This window comes from Lingula anatina, chromosome 7 (assembly GCF_051362555.1).
Source record: "Lingula anatina isolate TDL-2025a chromosome 7, LinAna3.0, whole genome shotgun sequence".
NCBI lineage: Eukaryota > Metazoa > Brachiopoda > Lingulata > Lingulida > Lingulidae > Lingula > Lingula anatina.
Genome location: NC_141773.1, coordinates 8267795 through 8292498, shown reverse-complemented (window position 1 = coordinate 8292498; position 24704 = coordinate 8267795). Strand labels below are relative to the sequence as shown.

The following is a 24704-nucleotide window of genomic DNA, read 5'->3' as shown; positions in this document are numbered from 1 at the left end:
AAAAATATCGTAATTTTTTTATTCTTTAAGTTGGTGGACTGGTGGAAGTTAAGTTCCACTTGGACAAAGAATTCTTCTACTCGCTTACTTTTAATTTAAAAAATTTTAAATGGACCTTTGTATAGAGAGAATGAGTGTATATGTACACAGGAAGACATTCATTTTATTCAATTCATTATTCATAAATCGCATACCTAGGTTGTGAAACGATGGAAGTGTTTCTGTGGTAAATATCAAAATTCAAAACAAAATTCATTATTTTAGGATATATGAAATCCACTGGGTAGCTACAACCTGATTAAAATTTTAATTGAGGCCGAGAGGATGGTTGTGTGTTTACGAACTTATTCGAATGACCTGAAGATGCGGGTCGCTTCAAAACAACGCCAGTCTTAATACGCATAGTTCCCACTAGGGGTAGCACCAGTCAACTGACTCACAGTAAGCCAGGTTGGTTTTTTACCAAACAGAAATAACAAAAAGTAAAATATTTCATATTGTAACAATTTAAAAAGTTAAATCATTGTGCATTGCTTTACCAAAGAGCACAGAGAGCTCGTATTATTCAAAATAGTGAATGGGACTGTGATCCGTCTTGAATGACTCAGTTAAGACCGGGTCACGTGATCAGCGGGGACGTTAATGGCGCACCTTTGAGAGAGACAAGAATGTTTAAAACTTGGACGATTTTAGCGCCTTTCCTCTGCTGCTTAGTGCTTCAAACTAACGCACGTAAGTATTTATTACTATTTAAAGCATCAAATTTAATTTTGTTTGGAATACACGCCTCTGAGCTCGGCTAATTAGTATGGAATGTCGTACAGGTGAATCAGTTTCAAAACATCCAAAATGGCGGAAGTCAGGTGTAAATCACAGGTGTGTTGAAAGTAAAAAATCCCCTTCAGACTCCCAAATTCTATTTTTTTTTTTAATGAATATCTGTACATTTTCAATTTTAACAGGGTGTTATAAGTAGATCATAGCAATAACCAAGGAGCACACCTGTCTGCAACCGTGGTAAATGTGTTTCCAAAATTGGAGAAACCTGTTGATTCTTACCTTGGAAGAGCACACTTAACGCGCAAACGACCACTTTTGTAACGGTCAAATCTTACCAAGCAACTTTAAATGACATTATTTTATATTCAAACTATATTTAAGATTAATGACCAATCATTTTGATTAAAAAACAGGTGATAATTACCTTATGATGAGGTTTCAGATGTCCTGTTTGAATATAATTATTTGCAATACAAACCACTCATCTCATGCTTTCTGTCTGTGAGTTTAATTTTATATATAGGCAAATGATTGACCTAAGATCCAGAAAGGGTTAATCATCTTGTAGTTTTAATTTGTTTATAAATGCAGTTTTTGAACATTGCAAAGATACACACATGTATCTTTACTTAATTCAATACTATACCATACCATACTGGAGTTCTTATTTTACTAAGTACATTCTGATCACAAACAGCTAGGCTTCAAGCATTTTATTGACATTGAATTCAGTTGGCTTATATTGCATTGTTTTAAACCATGTAACTGTTTAATTATAATGATAAATGTGTTCAAAATGCAAGGATTTGCTGCATAGTTGTTTAGCATTTCGTACTCCTAAGTCTCTGTGCTAAAAAGGTTTTGTACTACGAAACAGAAAAAAAGAGGTGAAATGTGTCTTTGAAAAAATACACACAGTCTGTTTCTAGTTGTTAGAACAGAAAACTTGATTTGCCCTTTTGATTTAAATGCTGTGTGTCTAAATTAAAAACAAACATTTCAGTATTCAGTCTGAAAACGTTTTGGCTAGGCATCCTTTCTCTCTTATTCCACATGTGATTTCAGTATATAACCAAGTTAATTATTTCCACAGTGATGGCAAACCAGTGTTTTATAATTATCAGTATAACACACATACATTTTATTTTTTTGTGGTGATGTGACCTGCTGTTTTGTATTCACAGCTGCTCTTTTGAGTTAGAAAGATTACATGTTTCTTTTATTATTGAATTTACAATGTCAACAGATGAAAGAGTTTGCCCTTTAAGATATGTAGCAAATGTTGATCACATTAGATTTACAGGTTAGCATGTGGATAATTTGGGTGTGAGGTGTTATTATAAATTAGCTGTTGATAGTATGCTTTTTGACTAGGAGCTTACTGTTAATGCAATTTTAATTGAAGGGATGCATCCTTTGTCTTGCTTGTTGTTTTTGAACTTAGATAATTTTTTCTTTGTAAAATGCCCCTAAAGATCCAGGGTGTATTGATGTTATTGACAGGTAGATCCTCTCTGCAGTGATTAACACATGGGACTTCCTGCCTAAATGAAACTGTCAATTTTTAAATTTAAAAATAGTGTCATTTCCAGATTTAGTTGTTTAAACATTATTGTCAAATGAAGAAGAAAATAGTCGCTACTTTTTTCTCTTTATTTATTTATGACTGTCATATTGGCCGTTGTAAGGGCCTTTCCTCATGCCAAATTTTCCTTAACATAAGCTGAATTGGGTTTCCCAAGGATTTGGAGTACAGGGAATCCAAAATGATGATCTGTAACTTGGTCACCAATTTACAGGGAGTCCTACTACAAATATGTCAAAATGTCATAAGCCATCAAGCTGTCTTTGTAAATATTGGCCGTCCTTTGAGGCCAGAGACTGTCCAAATGACAGCTTTATGGCTCTATGGGAATGGCCTTGAGCAGAATGCAAGTCTTCTAACAAAAGCTGTACTCTAATATTAAGAAATATAACCCAGAATAACAAGGTTTAAGCTGCGAGAGCTGCAGGCTGTTGATGTGTATTAGTGCTAGGTTAGTTGCTGGTTTGCTTCTAGAAGTCCCACAGGAAAATGATTAAACCCATTTTGTCTTTGTTTTTTGCGGTGAGTCATGGAATACAATTACTGGGACTGCTTTCATAGAAGTCTGAAGATTGATCTTGACTTTAAAACTGTATATTAAGTCTACTTACACCAAACCTTTTATGAAAGTTTTCAGCATGGTGTGAACGTGAGCACAATTTGTGTAATGTCTACATTTTAAATTGATCTCTCTCTCTCATTCTCTCTCTCTCATGCACTAAATGCATGCATACACACACACGTGAACATACACACATTCACTCACAAAAAACACATTTTGCATTAAGAGTTTTCAATAATTGCAATCATTAAATTTTTCCAGAATTTCAAAATGTAATCTATGGGCTGGCAGAGGACTGCCAGAAGCCAGGGCCCCAGCCCCTAGGGATGCAGTCTGGACATATCAAGGCAGACCAGCTGTGGGCTTCTACCAGTGTACCAGAGAGAGGACCTAATGATGGCAGGGTGTATGGGCCTGCAGGTCAGTGGACACCCTTCAGTTGAAATAAAGATTTTTTAAAATTTACTTTGTAAAAATCATAACAGCCCAGAAACTTTGTCTTTTTATGGTCTATACTTTTTTGTGTTGTCAGTGCTATTTTGTTGCCTTTTTATTTTTAAAAGAAGTATTTGAGTGAAATAGTCTTAGAAGTCTAAGTGAACTGCTGAATAAAGAAATGTTTCAAATTTATAATCTGAAGTATGTATCCTTTTATCAACTTAGATTCATTGTGCTTGGTGTATCCCATTACTTGTACTGATCAGAAATAACAGTTTGGTTTTTATTCATGCATATTAAAATGAAATAGAAAATTGCTAAAAAGCGAACAAAAAGCAGACCATTCTTATTACTGATCATGAATTTTCTATTTTTCATTTCAGCTTGGCAAGCTGCCATGAATGATATCAATCAGTTCTTTGCAATAGACCTGCTGGAGCGAAAAACACTGACAGCCGTGTCCACTCAGGGTCAGCGTGGAAGTAACCGTTTTGTCCGTCAGTACTACATCCAGTACAGTACAGATAACATCACTTGGATCCCTGTCACTGATGATACAACAGGGGACCCAGAGGTGAGTGCCATGGCTGGTTCAGACAGCTTAAGGGATGACTTCTTTCAGGGGCTCTGATATATATGAAATGGTGATAATTCTTACTCTTTCAGGCTCAGAACCTAGAAATTTTTAAACGTAACAAATGTAAACGGAAGTCCCCAATGAAAATGAACAATGTTGATATTTTAGCATCAAAGACAAATATAATCTTACAGCATGTATTATTATACCATTTTAAATTTCTTTTAACTAATCTCCCATCCCATTGTAAGCTGAATTGAGGCTAAACTTATCATGACTGTTGAAAATTTTTTAACCTTTAAGATTACAATCATTAATTAATCTAGTTAATTTTGTAATTATCATCAGATATGTTAAAGAAAACAATATTGTTGATTTCATCACAATATTCCATTTTTTCCAGTTATTTTTTGGGAACAGTGATGACAATGGGGTGGTGATCAACCCCTTCAAGACCCCCATTGTAGCTCAGTTCATCAGGTTTAACCCCCAGAGGTGGAGTGTCTATATCGCCATGAGAGTGGAACTCTACGGATGTGGATTTAGTGAGTGTTACAGTTTTTACTTAGTGTTTTATATTCCATAAATAGATTGGAATTTTCCATCATTTTCTCCAAAATTTTTAAGAGAGAGAGGATTTAAAATTTTGGGATTTTGAAATGTTTAAAAATGAAATGGAGATTCAGTTAAGTTGGGATAATAACATTTAATTTGCAAGAAGGAAGAATGAGTGACTGTGTGTGACAAGTCCTTTTATTTTTGATGATTTATGATTTTGTTTTTTTAACAGATGTGATCTCCAATGTATTCTTGCTATCCATGGCATGTGTTTATCAATTTTCTTACTTTGTTATTGCATTTTCTTTTTTCTTTGCCAGATTCACCTGCCAATTTGAAAATAAAAAGAAGTCCAAAACTCAAACCCAACAGTTCCAACACTGTTCAATTTGATGAAAATTCTTACATAGTTTACACAATCCCCAGGGGTAACCCCCTCCACCTGTACACAGACCACATCAAATTTCGTTTTAAGAGTCTTTGTCCATCATGTCTTATAATGTATGGGGAAGGGAGTCTGGATTACTTCACCATAGAGTTGCTGGGTGGAAGATTGGTGTATAGTGTTGATTTGGGTAAGATAAAATGCATGGATGGCATGTGTTTGAAATGAAATGGTAGTGGATTGGATTTGCATCTCTAAGCTTACCCCCGCCCCTCCCCCAAAGCACATACACACCCTATCCCAAATTAAAATAGCGTATAACTCACAGTACTTAAAATATTTACTTTTTCAGGATGCATAACAGTTTGCAAATGTTGTGTATATATGTACTTAAAGTACACACATACACCCAACTTACCTTTCATATTTTTTATTTTTACACTAAATGGTTGAAATGTAGAATTGGAAGCATTGCACCAGTTGACAGGACCTGCTGTTGTTTTCTTTTTCAGCACTCTTATTTCACTAAGGAGGACTTTAATCAATATTCCAAATAGACCATGTTTTCCTATCACAATACCACAATGCATTCCTACACACCACATTTTGAGAATGCAGTCACCAAGGCCAAAGCTGACAAGACGGGTACTATTGCTCCCAGCCTCTTCACTTTCTCACTGTAGTCTTAATTGTTTATCACGCTTTCACTCAGCATGTTTCTTTCATCGATTTCCAGCCTCTGATATTGCAACCTTCGGTGGCAATGAAGCCATTGTGTATGACCTCAGCCAACCAAATTGGGAAATCAAGTCCCGTTTAGACTCTCTCTATATGAGGTTCCGTACTACCGAACCAGATGGACTCTTGCTTTTCGCAGAGGACAACCAGGGAGACTATATAATTGTGGAGCTGGTTAGAGGTCACCTTAGGTTTAGCATAGATTTAGGTAGGAGAGACATTATACAGCATGGTGTCATGAATGCCTTGCTGGCCGAGTAACAGCATGCTGTACAAGCTTTTATACTGAGAAATTTTAATATCTAAACTAAAAACTGAAAATGGGTCCCACTGAGCCATTGCATGGATTGATACACTGTGGGTCTGTATTGGTCAATTTGTTATGTTTTGAGATTATTTCTGTGATGTAAGGTAAAGATATAATTTGTGTAATCACTGCTTAAGGCATTTGATTTTTAAATCCACAAGTAGCTGTCCTATTGATGATATGATGATGTAAATTCTTAAAATTAATATTTTTGCAAAGTGTGCTTTTAATGAGTAATTATAATAAATTTAATTTGAATTGGGTGACTAAATCTCAGAGATAAACATAAAATTTGTCATGTAATCCAGGTACCATAGCAACGCAGACGGGGGCTACAAGTGTAGAGACAGGGAGTCTTCTAGATGACAATCAGTGGCATGATGTGGAAATCCTGAGAGACAGAAAGGACATCACTGTCACTGTGGACAGACTGACCCAGACCCAGCATGCCAATGGACTGTTTGATAGACTGGACCTGGACAAGAAGGTGAGCTTTCACTATATTTGATTCATTTGGACTGGAAAATTACAGCCATTTAGGTCTCTGACATTAAGAAATTATTCACTTGCTGGTCATTGTTTTTGTTTTGTTCTTAGTTCCTGTTGTCTCAAAGAGCCAGTAGGCAGTTGAAATTGTGTGTTTACCATTTGAAATACTTCATTTTGATTTGAATGTCAAATATTAACCAAAGTGAGTGAAATAACAAGTAGGGAGTTATATGATTCTGTTGCTATACTAATATAACAGCAGAGCAATATGATCATGGTTTTTTTATGGCCAGGTGTCTGTAGGAAAATGTCCAGTAAGTGATTCATCAAAGGCCCGTCATTTTTAAAAATATCAAATGGGTTATTTCATTGCCATTATTTTAACTATGTCTCTATTCCAATCCTGTTATTGTTTATTGTCAACATATTTATACTATATATCTGGATAGATCTACCTTGGAGCAGCCCCTGATTACAGAAAGCGTGGTATGACAGTGAGGCGGGGCTTTAAAGGCTGCATGGAGAACGTGGTGTTCAACGCCATGCATTTGATCCGTGATGCCAAGGCACAGGTTGCCAGACATGACACCATGGGGTCCATCGCATTCAGCTGCAGGGTGAGTGGTTGCTTGAACAAAGACGTGTTTCATTTTAGATTTAAACTGAGTAGTAATAGCTGTCAATTGGCATATCCTTGAAAGTTGTTTTTATACCCAATGAATTGTCACATAATGTTTTTAAATGAATGTATACTGAAAGTCAAAATTCAATTCACTAAGTTTTTTTTTTGTTCTGCATGTCTAGAGCTTTTGAATTGATGTGTATTTATTTCACTTCAATTAATATGTACATTTTGTTGTTGTATCTTCTACTATCTTCAAATGATGAGTTCCTTATAGTTTCTCTCAGCTACCCCCACTTTCAAAGAGGGCATATTTTCACTGTTAGGTTCACATTAACTAGTTACATAATTTTCCAAAATAAAACATAGGAGGTTCCAAATTTTGTTAATAAGTATAAAACTATATGATATATACAAATCATTCACCAAATACAATTTCTTTCTCAAACAAATTTTTTAAGTCCGTGGTAAATAACAAAACATTCCCTTATTTTCTTATAAATTGATAACATACACTTTCTATTAAGATGGTGAATAAAATATGGTTTAATTTTCCAGAGAGCTATAACTGAAACTGTGACGTTTCCCAGTACTATGTCCCACCTGAAGATCCCCACCACTACAGGGGCTCTCAACACCTACTCTGCCAAGTTTGAGTTTAGGACCTACAATGAAGAGGGCATGATGCTGTACCAGGAACTGCAGGGAGGTCACGTCATGGTAAGACAGGTCATGTTATGGTATTATAGGTCACATCATGGTTAGAAAAGTCATGGTATGGCATAAATCTTGTCATGGTATTATAGGTCATGTTTATAACCACACTTGTAGATGCATTTTATTCATCAGATTAGGACAAACTGATAATCAATGTGATTATTCTAATCAGTAAAAGTATATTTATTTTGCGTTATTACTAAATTTATTTATTGATTTATTTTTCTTTTTCTCAGTTGAAAATCATCAAGCCTGGGTTTCTGCAGTACCAAATCAAAGGCAGGAGCAGCCTGGATGGCTCCACCATTCCAATAGTGGAGGAGACTATTGAAAATATAGGTACAAAGAGGCTCAAAATGAAAACTTTTTGCTTCAGTCAGGGTCCATCACACCAGAATTTTAAGTCAGAAATTTGGTTAAAGTTTAGTCTAATTAGAATTTAGCCAGCTGAGTTGCCTAATAAAGAATCCCCTAGATTGCTAATTTTATTTCCTTACCTTAAAGCTAAGGCATGATGTCCAATTTGAAATATATTTTATATAGTTTATTGAATTTTTACCAACGATAAAGTTATAATGTCAGGGTAGGAATAAGTTAATGTCAGTAACTGTGATGAATGAATGTGTTCTTTTCTCTTCTCCTCAGATCCTAAGAGTACTGACAAGGCATTCAGTGATGGTCTGTGGCATGCAGTGGACTTGTCTATTGGGACAAACAAAATTAACTTGACTGTGGACGGCTACTCCTGGGTCGCCAAGAGAATCCTGCAGATAGAGACCTCTTCCACTAATATACTTATTGGAGGTAACTAGAGGATTGTTAGATGGTCTAAAATCTAATCAGAAAAGACAATGGTCAAAATACCAAAAGAAAAGAAAAAATGGCCACAAAAATATATTGTGGTTCCAGATCATTTTCAGCCTGACTGTTAGTTTAAGATAAATTTGACTGGCAATTTTTGTGTTTAATTGATGATTTTTAGCTATTTGGATAATAAGATAAGAAAGAAATCATTATGGCTTGAGTCCAAATTGCATCTACCACGTGTAACTATAATTGCAAATTGAATTAAGATGTGATACTTTAAGTTATGGCAGTAGAGAGAAACATAGTTCTTTGGCTTAGAATATGCTTACAAGTATGATATAAATAGCACTTAAGAGAGACTTGTTCACTTTCTCCTATAGGTGGCAGAAATGATCAGCATGGTTTCATAGGCTGTATGAGGAATCTTGCCATTGGTGGTAATCCTTTCAGTGTGAATGCACTCCCTGTTGGCACTAATATTGGAGCTGCCAATGGGACATGTGGAATGAGAGATAGGTAGGCACAGTGCAACTTGAACCACTGGCATGGTGCTACAGTTCTAGATTTGTGCTGTCATTCTCTTGGATAATAAGTAAAAGCCGTATTGTAAAATTTAAGTCAGATTTTAAAAATGTGTTGGACAAGTCCATTTTATTTGTTGGGTGCTCCTTCATCATAGCTTTTTTAAATTTATGTTTAGGTCAAGGCAATAAGATTAAAACTTATTATTCATGTTTGTGTATATTATGCCTGGCTGAATTTCAAGCTGCATACAAAGTTATTTCCATGGAAGGACTCCAGTCCTTGATTTAAAATTGATCCACTGTTACAGTAGTAAAACTCACTTTCCCCAGGTGTCTCCCCAATCCTTGTGAACATGATGGTGTGTGTACCCAGACCTGGGATTCCTTCAACTGCACCTGCAATGGCACGGGTTATACGGGAGCCGTGTGCCACACATGTAAGTCGTTATCTTCAGCATGTCTGTTGTATATGATAAGAAGTTGTGAATGTGTCATGTGTCGTCCTTGAGTCTTAAACCTGTCTTAATGGATTTACAAGAGTTTTTTTCATTCCTGCAGTCTGAGACTTAAATATTGAGAGGTTGCATATATATTGTAATAGTAATAATTAATTTCAGCTTATACACCAGAGGTACCTGGGGAGAGTGCACATTATAGACATATAATATAATATTATTCATTATACAGTATATTATAATGTGTAACACTAAATCTGAGACTGAACATCTTCTTTAGCAGTGCAAATGAAATATCTGTTTTAAGTTAAAGACTGCATCACAGTTTCTCTTTACCATCAGTAAGCTTATAAACTTCACAAGTGCAAGGATGAATGTTTTTCTGTATATATGTAGTTTACACCAATTTTCCACTTGGTGTTATATTTATATCTGTGTGATATTGCAGCCGCTCACCCTGTGTCATGTGACGAGGTTAAGCAGCTGGACAGGACATACAAACTGACCGAGAAGGAGACCATGATTGACCTGGATGGGTCTGGGCCATTGAAGCCATTCAAAGTTGTCTGCAAATTCACACGTAAGTTAACTAGTGAATAAAATGAAATCTATTTTCAAGCTGCTTGGTACAAGCAATTGTGATGGAGGACAATTTTAATTTTTTTGCCACAAAAATATGTTATGGTTTGTGCATTGTAGGTGACTGTAGTCTTGGGACCCATGTTTCAAAAATTTGTTTTGTATAGTTCACGTGCATTTAATCATAGCATTTTGGTATTCTGGTATTCTTATATAATTGTACAAAAGAAAAATTGGTTAGTATCTCTGATAATCCCCTATTTAGATATTACTTTCACACAATTACGTTTTGTCCTACAGAGACGGGTGAAAATGAAACCTGGGTAGGGCACCAAAATGGACAAGAAACTACGGTGAATGGTTTCCAACAACCGGGATCGTATCGGCAGGCCATAACATACGATGCCAACAAACATCAGCTGGATGAGTTAATACGGCGGTCTGACACTTGCCGCCAGTTTATCCAGTACAAGTGTCGGCAGTCCAGACTCATGACCAATCCAGGTAGCTAGCAGCTATTAAAACTCTTGTGCCCTGTTACTCACTGATTTTGCATAGGATTTACTAGTTAATAAGACTGAAAACTGATGTTTGCTTTGGTCTATAATAAACTGCAGTTGTCCAGTTCTTTGATTGTAATAAACTGTAGTTGTCCAGTGAATTAAAGCAACTGTTTTAGTGTCTAAAACATAGGGTATTTGTTTTTTAAGTTCTTGTGAAATGGACCAAATTATCTATTTAAAGACAGACCATCCCTGGGTAGAAGCAGAGATTTAACATCAGTCTTAAAGATGAAACATTTTTTTCATGAGGTCTTTTTTGCCAGGAAGTTCTGAAATGTACAAAAAGTTTCAATCTAACATTAGTATATACTCTTATCACTTTAAATTTGTTCCTGACCAGTGTTTTTCTTCCTTATGTTATTATCCTTCAGGCTTGCTCTTATTTCGTTTCATTATTTTATTATGCTTCAGGTATTGACAAATAGCCCCTACAGTATTTTATTTTTTTAAATCCTCCAGGTATTGAAGAAGGTCCACGTTCCTATGGCTGGTGGACTGGACGCACATACCAACGCATGTACTACTGGGGTGGCGCGGCGCCAGACACTGAGTCCTGTCAGTGTGGCATCACTGGACAATGCGAAGACAAGACACGACTGTGTAACTGCGACTCCTCCAAGCTGGATTGGACAGCTGACGAGGGGTATCTGTCGTATAAGGAGCATCTTCCAGTGATGGAGCTTTTCTTTGGAGACACTGGAACTCTGACAGACACAAAAGAAGGGAAATACACACTGGGCCAATTGATTTGTGTTAATGATCGTAAGTTGGCTTGTGCTTTGCTGGAGATTTTTTCTATTAACTTCAGTTTTTCAAATGTGTTTACTGTGTTAAGATATTGAAGTGGCTTCTTATTTAAAGTATTGAAGGAGATCAAGAAACATGACACTGTGCCTTTAATTTAAAAAATATGCCATTTTTATTTGCATATTTCGTTGCATCCTATAGTGCTTTGAGGAAATTTTTTTTGAAAATAACTCTTAAGGGTGAAAAAGTAACAACTGCTTATGCTCTATTTCATAATATTTCAGATTTCTTCAAAAATACAGTGACATTCCGTAAGATGGATGCAGCACTGGAGTTTGACACACTAAAAGCTTCAGAATCATGGGATATCCGCTTCCAGTTTAAAACAACTGCAACGACCGGTATCTTCATTAAAAACACTGGTGCCTCTGACTTTATTGAGGTCCGACTAATAAGTGAGTAAATTTAAATTATAATTGCTGTTATATATTTATTTTTGCATCAGAATTTGATCTTGATGCATGTTTGTTCCACTTATTTACAAATTTCATATAAACATCCACTTGTTATTTTTAATTTATGTACCTTCAAAAAGGGTAATTAGATGCTCAGCATGCTAAAATGTATACTTGTGTTTTATTTGAAAATTTATTTATCTTCAGCTGCAAACACCATCTATTTCCGCTTTGATGTTGGAACTGGTATTCAGACACTAGCCAAGATCACCTCCTTCCCTCTGAACAATGATGAGTGGCACACAGTCCACGTGGAGAGGAACCGTAAGGAGGCGACACTGAAGGTAGACACACAGTCTGAGGTGGAGATTCCAGAGCCACAGAACCTTGGCTTTAGGCCACTAGCCTTGAATTCTAGGCTTTTTGTTGGTGAGTGCTACTTTTTTCTTTTGGTTTCTAAAATAATGCAAATGAAATCATAGTTTGTTGTGTTAAGATTTATTCGCTTGGAGCTAAAACGAAAGCCAAATTAGTGAAAATTGGAAAGTCATATCATTATTCAAATTAAGAAGTTTTGTACTTTTTCATTGACATAATTCAATATCCGAAAGTACTAAGTTTTAATTTGGATATCACAGTTACTGTAATTGAACATCAAGTGTAGCTCATATACCCACATGGGCCATGTGAACTTCTCATGAAAGTTTCCCTTTGCAGTATGATATCCTGAAAGTTAGTTCTTAAGTAGTCCTGGGACTTCAGGAAAAATATATGGTCTACACAGATCATGTTCATCAATTTGTTATTTTTGTTTCTTCCTTCCAGGGGCTGGTGTGGACTATCAGGATGGATTTGTTGGCTGTATGCGTGCCCTGCAGGTGAATGGAGTGAATTATGACATGGTGAAAAAAGTGCAAGAAGACCAGTATAAATATGGACTGGAAATTGGTGTGTATTAATTCATTTGAGTTTCGTTCCTTCTCATTGCAGTGTGGAGAATGTTTGCAAAGTAATGTGATGCCATGTACCTCATAGTCTTACGTTACTGTTAAAATGTTCACCAGATCTGTAATTGTTTTTTGTGTTTGTAAATCATTTACTGAGATAAAATTTTAATTAAAAAATACAAAATTTTATTAAGAATCATTATTTAATGCATTTCCTAATGCTTGTAAGCTTTCATTGATATTTAAATGTATAAGTATTGAGTATTTTTAACTTTCAGGTTGTGTTGGCAAGTGCATGAGTAACCCCTGCCTGCATAATGGCGTGTGTAAGGAGTTCTATGACCGCTATGAATGTGAATGCACCTACACAACATACAGAGGCTACATATGTGGCAGAGGTAAGAGCAGAACAGAAGCAGCTGATTAGTTCTTCATTTATTTATTTATTTGAATGTTCCTTATTATTTGAAAAATTATAGTAAGTCTGTAAGTTGTTAATTTTTTTCTTCTCCAATTTTCAAAAAGTACACATAGTGAAATGACTTTTTATATACCAAAGTGTTGTAATTATTTGTCTAAGCTTTTCATTTTCTGTCCTAACAGGAATCAGTGACACCACATTTTGTAGCCATGCTTAATTGTTTTTAATATGTGCTGCAATAATGTGCAACTTGACACCAACAAAACACCTTTAACGAATGCGACTACTTGCCAAATTAGATATGCCAAATTGCATTTTATATCTGATTAAACTTTATTTTTTTCTCCTATTTTCAGAGGTTGGCACTAACTTTTTGAGGAACATGATGTTGCTGTACACATTTGACTCCACATTTGGGAGTGTGTCCACTGATGAAGAAACCATCCAGATTGGATTCTCTACACAGCTCAAGCAAGGAATACTCATGCAGATCCAAAACGCCGACAACTCTGAGTATTTGACTGTAGAGATTAATAATAATGGTGAGCAGAGGAGGATAGTTTTTCTTTTAGCTGATTGGCATTTAATTTATCACATTAAATCTGCTGTCAACAAAATGCAACAATATAAATGCTTTTCTGTGTCCTTGTTTTTTGTGTAGTAACTTCTGAAAATGAAATTCTGGGTGGATATTTTGATTGCTGAGTAGATAAAAAGCAAAGTCTGTAGATCAATTTTGAACCCCGTGGAATTAAGTTGATAAAAAAGGTCAGTTTCATACTTTTGACAGTTGTTATTCCCAGAGACACAAATTCAGGAAACATTTCATTTCTAATAAACTTTCAGGTGGTATCAAGGTGTCCATACAGGTGGGATTTGGACTTGAGGAATTGAGTACTGCACCTGGTTTGGGAGTCCTCTTTGATAACAAACAGCAGCATGTGGCTAGAATATGGAGAACTAACAATGGAAGAGTGCTGCATGTTCAGGTATGATAATATCTGTTGCTATAGAGACACAATCCAATAAATGAAAAACATTTAGTAGTTGATTGAAAAGATTTCACATTTTAGAATTGATGTTCTGATACATTTGTACATTTGTATTTTTCAAATTGTTGCCTCTACTTTGCATGAAAGTTTGTTGCTATATACCACGGATAATGTTTTTATTCTATGTAAACCATGCAATAGCTAACTTGTATCTTAAATTTATACTTTTAATTTCAAGTATATTAGTACATGTTCAATTTTATGTAATGATAATAATTTTGTTGGTTCTCATGTTTTATGAAATTTTATTATATTCACAATATGAATGCAATAGAACTTCATCCTCTGTAATTGTAATTTTTGAATAGATAGATAAATAATGTTATTTATATTATTATCAGTTACTGGGCATTGTGGAGTCATTACCAGTAGTTCAAACCATTAACACCCTCTGTAGATGTCATTGTTGCTATATTATTATTATTATTTTTATTTATTTATTTATTTATTTATTGTTCCTGTTGTTGCTGCTCACTGCAGGTTGATGAGTACCCCGAGGTCACGAAGACGTTTAATCTGCCTCCCAACTCTGACACCAAGCTGGATGCTCCCAAGTATATGTACATAGGAAAGAACAGTGAGTGGATTCTAAATTCTGATCATATAGGGGCTACATGCATACATCAGTGGACAAATCAGTTTTTGAATAAATTAATAGTTAAATGAAAATAAAAATTATCCTCTAGCCTACACTACAGGCATTTAACACTAAAAGTGAATATTCCACACCTGGGATAGCAAAGTAATTACTGATTATGCATATTTTTAATACATATTCAGTTGGCTGAATAAGCATTATTATTATTATTATTATTATTATTATTATTATTATTATTATTATTATTTCAGCCTCCACACCTGTTGGGGAGGGATTTGAAGGCTGTATTTACCACATGCAGTTTGACACCATTTATCCAATAAAAGAAGCTTTTAGGGATCCAAGACCAAACTGGATTCAGTTGTTCCCTAAAGCAAGTAAGTATGAAGTTGCTTTCATCATTTGGATACTATCACTGTCTGAACATAAACTGTTTAGATAACACTTGGAGATTTGTTGTTATTCATAGCAGGCCTTCTATTTAATGTAAATATTTTATCATGTTGAATTAATTGTTTTGGCTACAATGGATGAGTTTGTCGAATGACTTTGTTGGCCAAACAAATGTTTTATTGAAATTAGAATGGCTGTATGAACTTCTATTACTGTAAATTTCAAAGAACATGTAACCCCTGGTTTTGTTGTGCAACTAAGGTGATTTCAAAGAGAGTAGATGTGGGTTAGAGGAGATTTTACCACCTCCTGAACCACCAGAGTACAGACCAACCAAGGAGCCGCCTCCAACAGCAGATCCAAGTTATAATTTTGCAAAAAACAAAATACATATTGCTAATCAAGTTCTAATAGGAGGTACAAGACATAAGTTGCTGAAATATGTTGGAATGTGCATGGGTTTGTGTGCATGAAGACATGCATGTTGTTTGTTTTCAGAGGCTTTTCGAAATGCATCCCCATTGCATGAAAAGGCAGGCAGGTCTTTTGCAGTCTGAGAAATGATGATTTTTTTTTTGTGGGAAAAAACATCATGATTGTTTAGTAACAACATAATCCTTTTGAAAAACACCAGCATCATATTAATCAAGGAACACTGCATTGCTATGATACCATCATGGTTACCAAGGAACTGGGTTGCCATGATATCACCATAGTTACCATGACACCATGCAGTGCCTGTGCTATATACTTCTTTTGTTTATGTGTTGGCATGCTTTTATGTTGGCTCACCACCTTCCTTTTATTAGGTGACTTCAATGAGAGCATGTGTGGATTTGAAGAAGTTCTAGATGAAGACCAGCCAGAGGAACTACGCCCTGATAGAGGAGTGAAGAGAGAGTTTATTCCATCACAGTATTTGGAGAGTAACCAGGCCCAGAGTGCTGTGATAGGAGGTACAAACTAAAGCCATTGTTATTGTACTGGTGTTGGGAAGCTCTTTCCTTTCTTTGAATTAAACTCTTTCTACTACAGGCCAATTCTAACACCAGGTGCATTTTAAGCCTCCAGTATGGGAGGTATTTTATATGAATAGTGTTTTCATTGGTGATGGACAACAAGATTTCTTTCTTCCTTCATTTCCTTTAGAACATTCTCTAATATGCAGTGACCTGTTCTGTTCTTTTCCTGTCTTGTTAATAGAATTGTGCTAATTTGAGGGCAACATGGATAGATGTTGTGACTTTCAGGGGAGTAACTTCATGCAGTAGTAAAATGTTCTCATTTATGATAGATCCACACATTTGTTTGACCTCTAGACTGTTTCATTCGTCCACTCTGACAGACTTGGTCACAAGTAAATTACATGTTCAGAAACTTAAATGAAAACTTTTTACTATTAAAAACGGAGGTCCAATGAAATTGTTTGCACATAATTTGTAGCCATTTGGCCCAGATATATATATATCTATCTATCTTTTGAACCACTTTTATTCTTGACAAATTTGACATGTAGATGAACCTGTACATGCATGTAGCCTTTTTGTCAGGAAAAGGTCCATTCTGGTTAAAATTTGAGCTAGGTACACAAAGGTTTCATTGTAAAAGGTCCACTTTTTCGGAAAAAGTACCCTCCTTTTGATGCTGCTGGCTACTGGCCTGCTGTAATATAAGAAATAGTTGTTTTTTGCGACACCATTTTCTTTTTTGTCTTTTCTGTCATTATTGGGTGTTTAATATTTCAGGGATGGTTGGATATAGGCTTCTTATTGTACTTTACTCTAATTCCCTTTATGAGATACAATACTTGTTGTTGTCTGCCCTTCCATGTTCTGCTTTCTGTTATGTGGACTAACAAGATTAATCTTAACTGCATGCCAAATGAAGTCTTGTTGTTTACTAGAGGTGCATTTTTCTTAGACATTCATCATCTTCACGTACACCTTAAATATTTTTCTCACTAAAGAACACTGCATTTTGTGAAACATAAGCTTGATTTTTTCCTCTCACTTACCTGCTCTGTATTTTTATTTTCTTCCCTGATATTTCATTCTATAATGCCATAATACTGCCAGGCTGTTTATAAATTTTCTTTGTGAAATACTGCATTGTGTTTATGTAAAATTTTGAGTTATTTAGTTACAAATATTTTCTAGGTAAAATTTCATATACTGAGATAAAATTTATAATGATTATAATTTATTCATACAGAAAATTCATCTCTCTGTGTTTAAGCCACCTGTTAAATTCCATGTAAATTTGCTCAGTTGGAACGTCTCTCTTTGTACTTTATGACTTCATGCAGTGCTGAAATCGAACCTATAAAAAAACTTTTAGAAATGGGTTTAAGAAAACGGTGTCATTTGTTATTGTGTTTATTATTTATACCAGACTGATCATATTTTTATATCTATTCTAGGTGTCTTGGCGATAGTCTTTGTGATACTGATCCTAGTAGCCTTCCTGGTCTATCGATACTGGAGGCGAGAAAAGGGAGAGTACAAAACATACGAGGCCAAAGGAGCAGAAGAATCGAATCAAGCTGATGAGGCCATTGCACGTGGAGCAACGCGGCAGCCTGAAGTGTCAACAAAGAAGGAGTATTATATATAAGACTCTGCTGTCTAGTTTTTGCTCTCTTGTGTTATTGGTCAGTTTTTTTCTCATTTTGATACGTTTTCATTTTTTCAGCTGTTTTGAATTAGAAAGACTGTATGAGTTCACACTTTAAGTGTACAAATAAGGATTTAGTTGAGGTTAAACAAGTTGACTCTGTCCATCTGTGTTGTGCAAATTGCCACTGCCATTGACAAACATTTCTCTGACATTTTTTTAAAACAAATATAGTCCAAATTCATTTTCTGGTAAAATTATTTTCTTTTGTCTTTTAAGGAGTGACAAATGAGTAATCTATATTCTGTACATATTTCTTTATCTGTAAATGAGAACATTGAAGTCTGAGCAGTGTAAAAAATTTGCTTTACATCTTATCAGTCATATTTTTTAGCTTTTTGTACCATAAATTAGTCTCCCTCCCCTTTACATATTGGTATACCCAAGATCTGGATTTACAGTGCTTTTAGTGCTATGTAGTGTATATTAATACTCTTCCATTAGATTGTAGTTGATATTTATGGGATCAGCAGGAACAGTGTCATACTAGCTGTACAACAGCTACTTGTTAACATGTATAATTCAGTGTACAGATACAGCTTCACAAAATATGAAATTTACACACAAGTAGACTTTTTTTGAAGCACATTCCAAGTATTGGCAAAGCTATGTATGTAACAATTGTCCATATTATGTTTTAAAAAACATTTGAAAGGTACACATTTTACATGAATATATGTATATTGTGGAAAAAATGTGATTATATACACTTGCTGATATGCTCTGGGGCCATCTGTTGTTTTAAGGACCAGAAAAGGGTTTAGAAAGCTTCTTTATTAATGTGTAGACAATTCTATTTTAGAAGTATGTACACTGACATAAATGTAAATATTGCAATTTAATTTTAATGCTTTTAAAAGACAGTTTTAGAAATTAGTGTCTACCTTTATATGATGCCCAATCATAAACTTGTTAAGATTTTTTTTTACTAAGATTAAGATTAAGGATGAGTATAATGTCAAGGTTGGAAAATGTAGATAGATATTTTTTCACTGACAACAAATGTAAAATAAAAAATACATGGATGATTTAGTGTCTTATTATTATTATATTATTTTATTATTATTTGCTTGATTATTTAGGTCAATTTTTCCTTTTATCTAAAATATCATTCAAAAAATCAATTGAATGCAGCAATGCTGTAAATGTACAGATGCATATTTCCTCCAAGCGCAGTATAAGAAACTTTCTTATTTAATGATTTTCAGATGAGGTCTGCAATGTTAATCCTTGTCTTTTTCAAACAAATCCATGATGTTCCTAAAGCCAAGAACGCCGCCTTCCACTGACAGCTCCCCAGTAGCAATGACTGCCAGCGCACTTCTCTTGTCCGCCAAAATGTCCCGCCAGACGGCGCTAGTTGTCGTCACTCTATGCGTCCACTCCTCTGATTCTCCTTGGACCACGTCCAGTATTGAATTTCGGATGTGCAGTGTGAAATTTTTATTTATGTCAGTGAATATGAACGCCAAAGAAGCGTTGACCTCTGCCGCTTCCTCTGCTTTCAATTTAGCTTTCATTGCTTCGAAAAGGTACCCGAGTGGGGCTTTCCGGATGATAGATTCTCGCGAATCTTTGCGAGGATGGATCGTTAGCGCACCCGCGTCTTCCAAGGCGTAGGTAAGGTAGTAGTTTCTGCCATTTGAACTCGTCTGTACTTCTGCCAGCCTTTTCATAGCTTGAATTTTTATATCCATTGCTTTTCTGTTCTCGGGATACAGTCTAAATACATCTGCTGATAACGCCAAGGCCCACTGGTTGTCTTCTTCATCCAGAGCTTTTTGAGCAGCTGTCAAAGCTGAATCCACTCCCCCAGCCAACCTGACAATCCGCTCCGCACGAGCTTTTGGTGTCAAAGGTAAGAGGTCAACAGGGTCACCGCTGAACCATCCCATGTAAGAATTGACAACCCCCTTCACAGACCACCCAACTGTTCCGTAAAACTCCAGTAAAAACGGATGATCTGCCACCCTAGCGGGAAGTTGAACCTTCTCGACTATTTCATCCGGAAGGAATCCCTTGTTAAGAAATCGCACGGTTTGGTCGTGGACAAACTGTATAGCGTCTCTGTAGAGGGTGAGAAGGTCAAATATGTTTTGTTCACCTGAATTTAAGTGGAAGAAATTATTTGATAGATTACTTGATCACACAGTTCACGGGAAATAAAACATCAATCTACAAATCACATTAAAAAAATTGTTCATATCTCACTGATAATGAGAGTCAAAAATCACGAATCACCTGGTATTGTGACTTTGTTTCACGGAGAGCGAAGAATAAAAATCCCCATTCACGAGTCACGGGAATGGGGTGCCTCACGGACCACCCTACATGATATGAACGTTTCACGCATCTCGGGGGGAAATAAAACGTGACTTTTACGGGTAACGAAAATACCCGATGGAACCCTCTATTTAAAACATTTAATTTTCATCAGTCTTAAGTCATATTGGCGAATAACATGTAATTAATTCAACATCAGAAATATATCCTCTAGATCCTCTGTCTGCCATAGTTGTTAATATATAATTGAAATTCAAGATAACAGGGATGAGAGGTGACAGAGATTTTCGTTAGGATCGACATTAACATTGTTGGGTTAGGGCACGTGCAGGCATTTTTTCGCACGGACCGTATGCTTATTAAAGATGTCAGAAGTACCTCTTCCGTCCACATTTGTATTTACGTACCGTATACTGGCCTCGTGTGCGCAGGCACGAGATACTCAGGGCGTAGGTGCCTCATTTTATCCAGGGAGTTCACCCAGTGCAGTAAGTCACGCGTCGGAGTGCCGCGGATGGCGTACAGGTTTGGAAACGCTCGGTAAAGATCGTCTGCTGGACAGAGGACGCGTTTTTCTGGAATCCACACCGCCATCTGGTCTTCTGTCTCCCCAGGAATGTGGAGAAGTTTCACTTCCAGTCCTGAACCATAAATCTTTTTTTATATTATTTTATAAATATTGATATAAACTCATCAGATTTAAGTGATTTGGGTGGAATATTAGGCCAATACCAAATGGGAACAAAAAAATAGTACGGTAATCTTTCATGTTTAAGTAGGGCTTTCTTAGACGTTTTTGTGAACCAACTGATTGTAGCTAATGTTGATTTTTTAAAACAATGCTGGGAATAATGCCAATTTCAGAGAGAACAGACCTCTGAGAAATTATAAAACAATGCGCTAAGTCCCCATTTTGCTGATTAAAATGAATGAAATTGTCGACGAGCAAAATTAAACATATATACATGACTAAAAAAACTTATAAGTACCCACCAGCAATTTTTACTGTCTTTTCTTCACCATACAAAAACTTGTTCGGCATTACAATGCCTATTGTCTTAGTATCATCGTAATTCAGTTTTAGCCCTATCCCTGAATTAACGTGGTCTGGTAAGAAAACGCCAAATTGCCTCATAGCACGTATGAAGGTGATGCGACTAACCCTCTCAAAATTGCGTCGCATTAAATCTATGATAGTGTGGTGTGCCCATACTTCTGGTGGATGTTTTGGGTCTTCCAGAAAAGCCTGCAGTTAAAAAAAAAATGTATTATTTTATAAACCCTTTTAAGGTAATATTCGAGCTATCAGGTATCATCTAAAGGGTCTTATTAAACGATCCGTTTGGAAGAAACGCTACAGTTTTCTATTTCAGTTCCAGATATATATATATATATATATATATATATATATATATATATATATATATAGAGAGAGAGAGAGAGAGAGAGAGAGAGAGAGAGAGAGAGACCAAAGAAGTGCTCACTTCTCCTCCATAAATGTGATCAGCATGATTATGTGTATAAATCAAAGCCTTAATTGGGGACTTTGTGACTTTCCGGAATGCATCATAGACCATGCGGGCACTTTCAAGACTTTCTGTGACGTCCACTACTATAGCTCCCTCAGGTGCTTCAATCAAAATGGAGTTTGCCAGAGCATACCCAATGGCAACGTAGACCCCGTCTGTCACCTAAAATACATTTAGCAAAAGATAAATAGATCATGAAATATTTTCTAACAAAGTAGAATTTAATTAAAATAAATTAATAGAATAATCATCACGTATCCTTTTCTCTCTCATAAATTTGTTGAAAAGCAATGGTTAAGGACAGGTCTGTGCCTATGCAATCCATCAGTAATTCAGCATTAAATAATAATAATAATAATAATAATAATAATAATAATAAAAATAATAATAATAAAAATAATAATAATCAATTCATTAATATATGATATATATGTTTTAGTTTTGGTAGCCGAAAATGTAAAATGCTATTTAGCTTCTTTTTTTTTAAGAAAAAAGTTATTATTATTATATTATTATTTTTTCTTTTACAATTAAAAATTATAGTTGGAGAAGACAGCGGAGAAGCTATATAATGGGCAATGTGGGTCGGGAAAAATATGTAGCTTTTTTGCTCATGTAAACTAGAGTTTAGTTCCAAAAGGCTGAATTATCAAAGTTACGTAGTTACCGTATAATGATTCGTTGTGCAAAAAGGTAGAAAGTTACCATTGCAACCTGTTAATGAGACATTTCAACAGAACATGACAATCAATGGCCACCTTTGCCTTTAAGGTCAATAATAATTTTTTATATTTTTTCTGTTACTACATCCGCTTTTATATGCACTTGGCCACCTCTACGGAAGACTGGTAAATAGCGTTCTATATTTTGACCCACTGATGCTGGTACTAGAACATATAGGTCACACTAAACAGGTTTTATTGACATGACACACAAACAGCAATTTCTATATTTTCGAAGATGCCAGTTGAATAAACGAGGTGAATTGTCGCTTCGAAAGTGTTTTTTAATTTCTAGTAGCACTAAACGTCACAATACACGGATTATATCTGCTCTAAAGGAGACAGAGAACAGATTTTGAGGCAGAAATGGCATGCACCTGTGACATTGATATGCCATATAGGACAGATAAATATCATTAACAACAAAACACATTATCAAGTGGTGTGTGTGTCACCAGTGTGTGTGTGTGTGTGTGTGTGTGTGTGTGTAAGTATGTGTGCACGAACCATGCGTTTAAAAATGCTCACGTTATCATGAGTTAATCCAGTACTGATTTGTTTTGAGGCAACCCGCCCCTCAAATGACTGAGACCTCCACCGAAAAGCCTAGATCTACCTTGACTACGCTTTGTTTAAATTCCCCTGTATGTCCTCGTAATCGCTCAGAACCCATGGGCTTCAAGTCTCCAAGGACATCTCCTGGCTTGGGGACGGTCTCTCTCCAATCTTTGGCGTATTTATAGACAAAATAAGCCACAAGAATGCCGAGGACGATTCTGATAACAAGCCCACCGGTTTCCATTGTCGCTAGACATATATTATCTGACAGAGCGCAGATTATCAAGGACCTGCTTATTTTGCACCCTGGAACTCAAAGTCCGTGGCGAACATTCCAAGTTGGACTATGAAGTGGACGGGGTATATTTGTACTTACGTTTCCTCTCTAAGTTTTGCAGTTGTTACGATGATAGTTCAATTAGCCAGAGTCGCTTCCTTACTGAGCATTTATTGCTCCGTGTCTGTAATACGTTAGAACGTAATGCTAAACTAAGAAGAGTCAAAATTTTTACTCTAAATTTCTAAGTAGTTTCGCAAGATGCTAAAAAATTTAGGCGCTCTTCTGAAGCAACACACCAAGCTGAGCTTAAATCGAAGCAGCTAAACCGATATAGATTGAGGAAAAAAAACCATCTGACTTGTCGATGTCTTGAATATTTGCCTCAACCCCAAAACAAAATCATATGCGGCGTATTATTGTTCAATTTGGCTAAAATGAAAAAAAAAACTTATGTAAGTATTGCGATAGATGTGCGGGTCAGCACAATGGAAGTCTAGGGAGCGGCCGATGCCCTTTTGTTCGCTAACCGGGGGCTTGGTGCGTTTACTGGCGTCAAGGGTGGCCAGATTCCCTTGATGAGCGAAACCAATATTTTATTGGTCACTGAAATTCCTTTGTTTTTAGTCTCATCCGCTGATTTCGCATTTTGTCTTTAACGTGGAGCAGTATCCAGTAGTAAATTTCTCATCGAAGAAAAAAAAAAAAAAAAAAAAAAAACGGAGGAAAATTAGAGTAAACGAGCCAGCGAAACAGAATAGAAAATAAGCATAGTAAATAATTATTACTTTAAAGTTAAAGTAAGTTTCAAGTTTACTATAGTGGTATGTAAAATTGACTTTGCGTACGTTAAAAAGTCTAGCTCCAGTTAATGCAGTTAAGCACTACCGACATCTATAGATCGTAACTTGGCGTTTTCTACTTTTGTTAGCACATTAATACAGTAATAGATTGTGCGTTGTTTCCTACAGTGCTCTAAAAGGAATGAATTACTGGCGTTTTATTTAACATTTCAATGAATAATGCCGCTTTTGCTAGAACAAAGGCGCTCAGGGTATTATGTCATAGTTGTCAGGTCATGTTTGTAACGGGTCATTAGCGAACGCTAGTACGGTTGTGTTTAGGTTGGCATTGCCTTGACGCGTGCGGTGTGCTCGCTGTATTTTAGTACACTGATTTATCATAATAGTGGTAGTTGTTTTACTGTTAGTCTGCATTGAAGTGATAAGTGACGAACCCAACGAATAGCCTCCGCTGGAGGAGAGTAGATGCGGTAGTTGAGATCGTACATTAACATGGGAAGATCATTGAATGCGACCTATGCTGTTACACGTAGGCTCCTACCACTCATGTTGTATGTATG

General features: G+C 35.9%; 2 protein-coding genes across 3 annotated transcripts; one reads left to right on the top strand and one right to left on the bottom strand.

Annotated features, from left to right (window-relative positions):
• Window positions 1-544: 544 nt before the first annotated feature.
• Window positions 545-19000, top strand: LOC106157216 (neurexin-4). The gene is made up of 25 exons (XM_013532796.2): window positions 545-732; window positions 3189-3347; window positions 3749-3939; window positions 4346-4487; window positions 5622-5831; window positions 6239-6417; window positions 6869-7036; window positions 7600-7761; window positions 7995-8097; window positions 8404-8562; window positions 8946-9081; window positions 9420-9526; window positions 9993-10124; window positions 10424-10627; window positions 11146-11448; window positions 11718-11888; window positions 12096-12317; window positions 12714-12836; window positions 13114-13233; window positions 13613-13798; window positions 14103-14245; window positions 14789-14885; window positions 15158-15283; window positions 16109-16255; window positions 17719-19000. Exons 1-25 carry the CDS (start codon window positions 600-602, stop codon window positions 17910-17912), a joined length of 4017 nt encoding a protein of 1338 aa, XP_013388250.2. The 5' UTR covers window positions 545-599; the 3' UTR covers window positions 17913-19000.
• Window positions 18983-23702, bottom strand: LOC106157217 (uncharacterized). 2 transcript variants are annotated; one of them, XM_013532797.2, is made up of 5 exons: window positions 23123-23702; window positions 21740-21946; window positions 21249-21501; window positions 20663-20896; window positions 18983-20076 (listed from the first exon to the last, which is right to left on the bottom strand). In XM_013532797.2, the coding sequence occupies exons 1-5, from the start codon at window positions 23306-23308 to the stop codon at window positions 19196-19198; spliced, it is 1761 nt and encodes a 586-aa protein (XP_013388251.2). In that variant the 5' UTR covers window positions 23309-23702; the 3' UTR covers window positions 18983-19195. The 2 variants fall into 2 exon arrangements, with proteins under 2 accessions (XP_013388251.2, XP_086873424.1); XM_087017298.1 differs by having other exon boundaries at window positions 23441-23701.
• Window positions 23703-24704: the final 1002 nt, after the last annotated feature.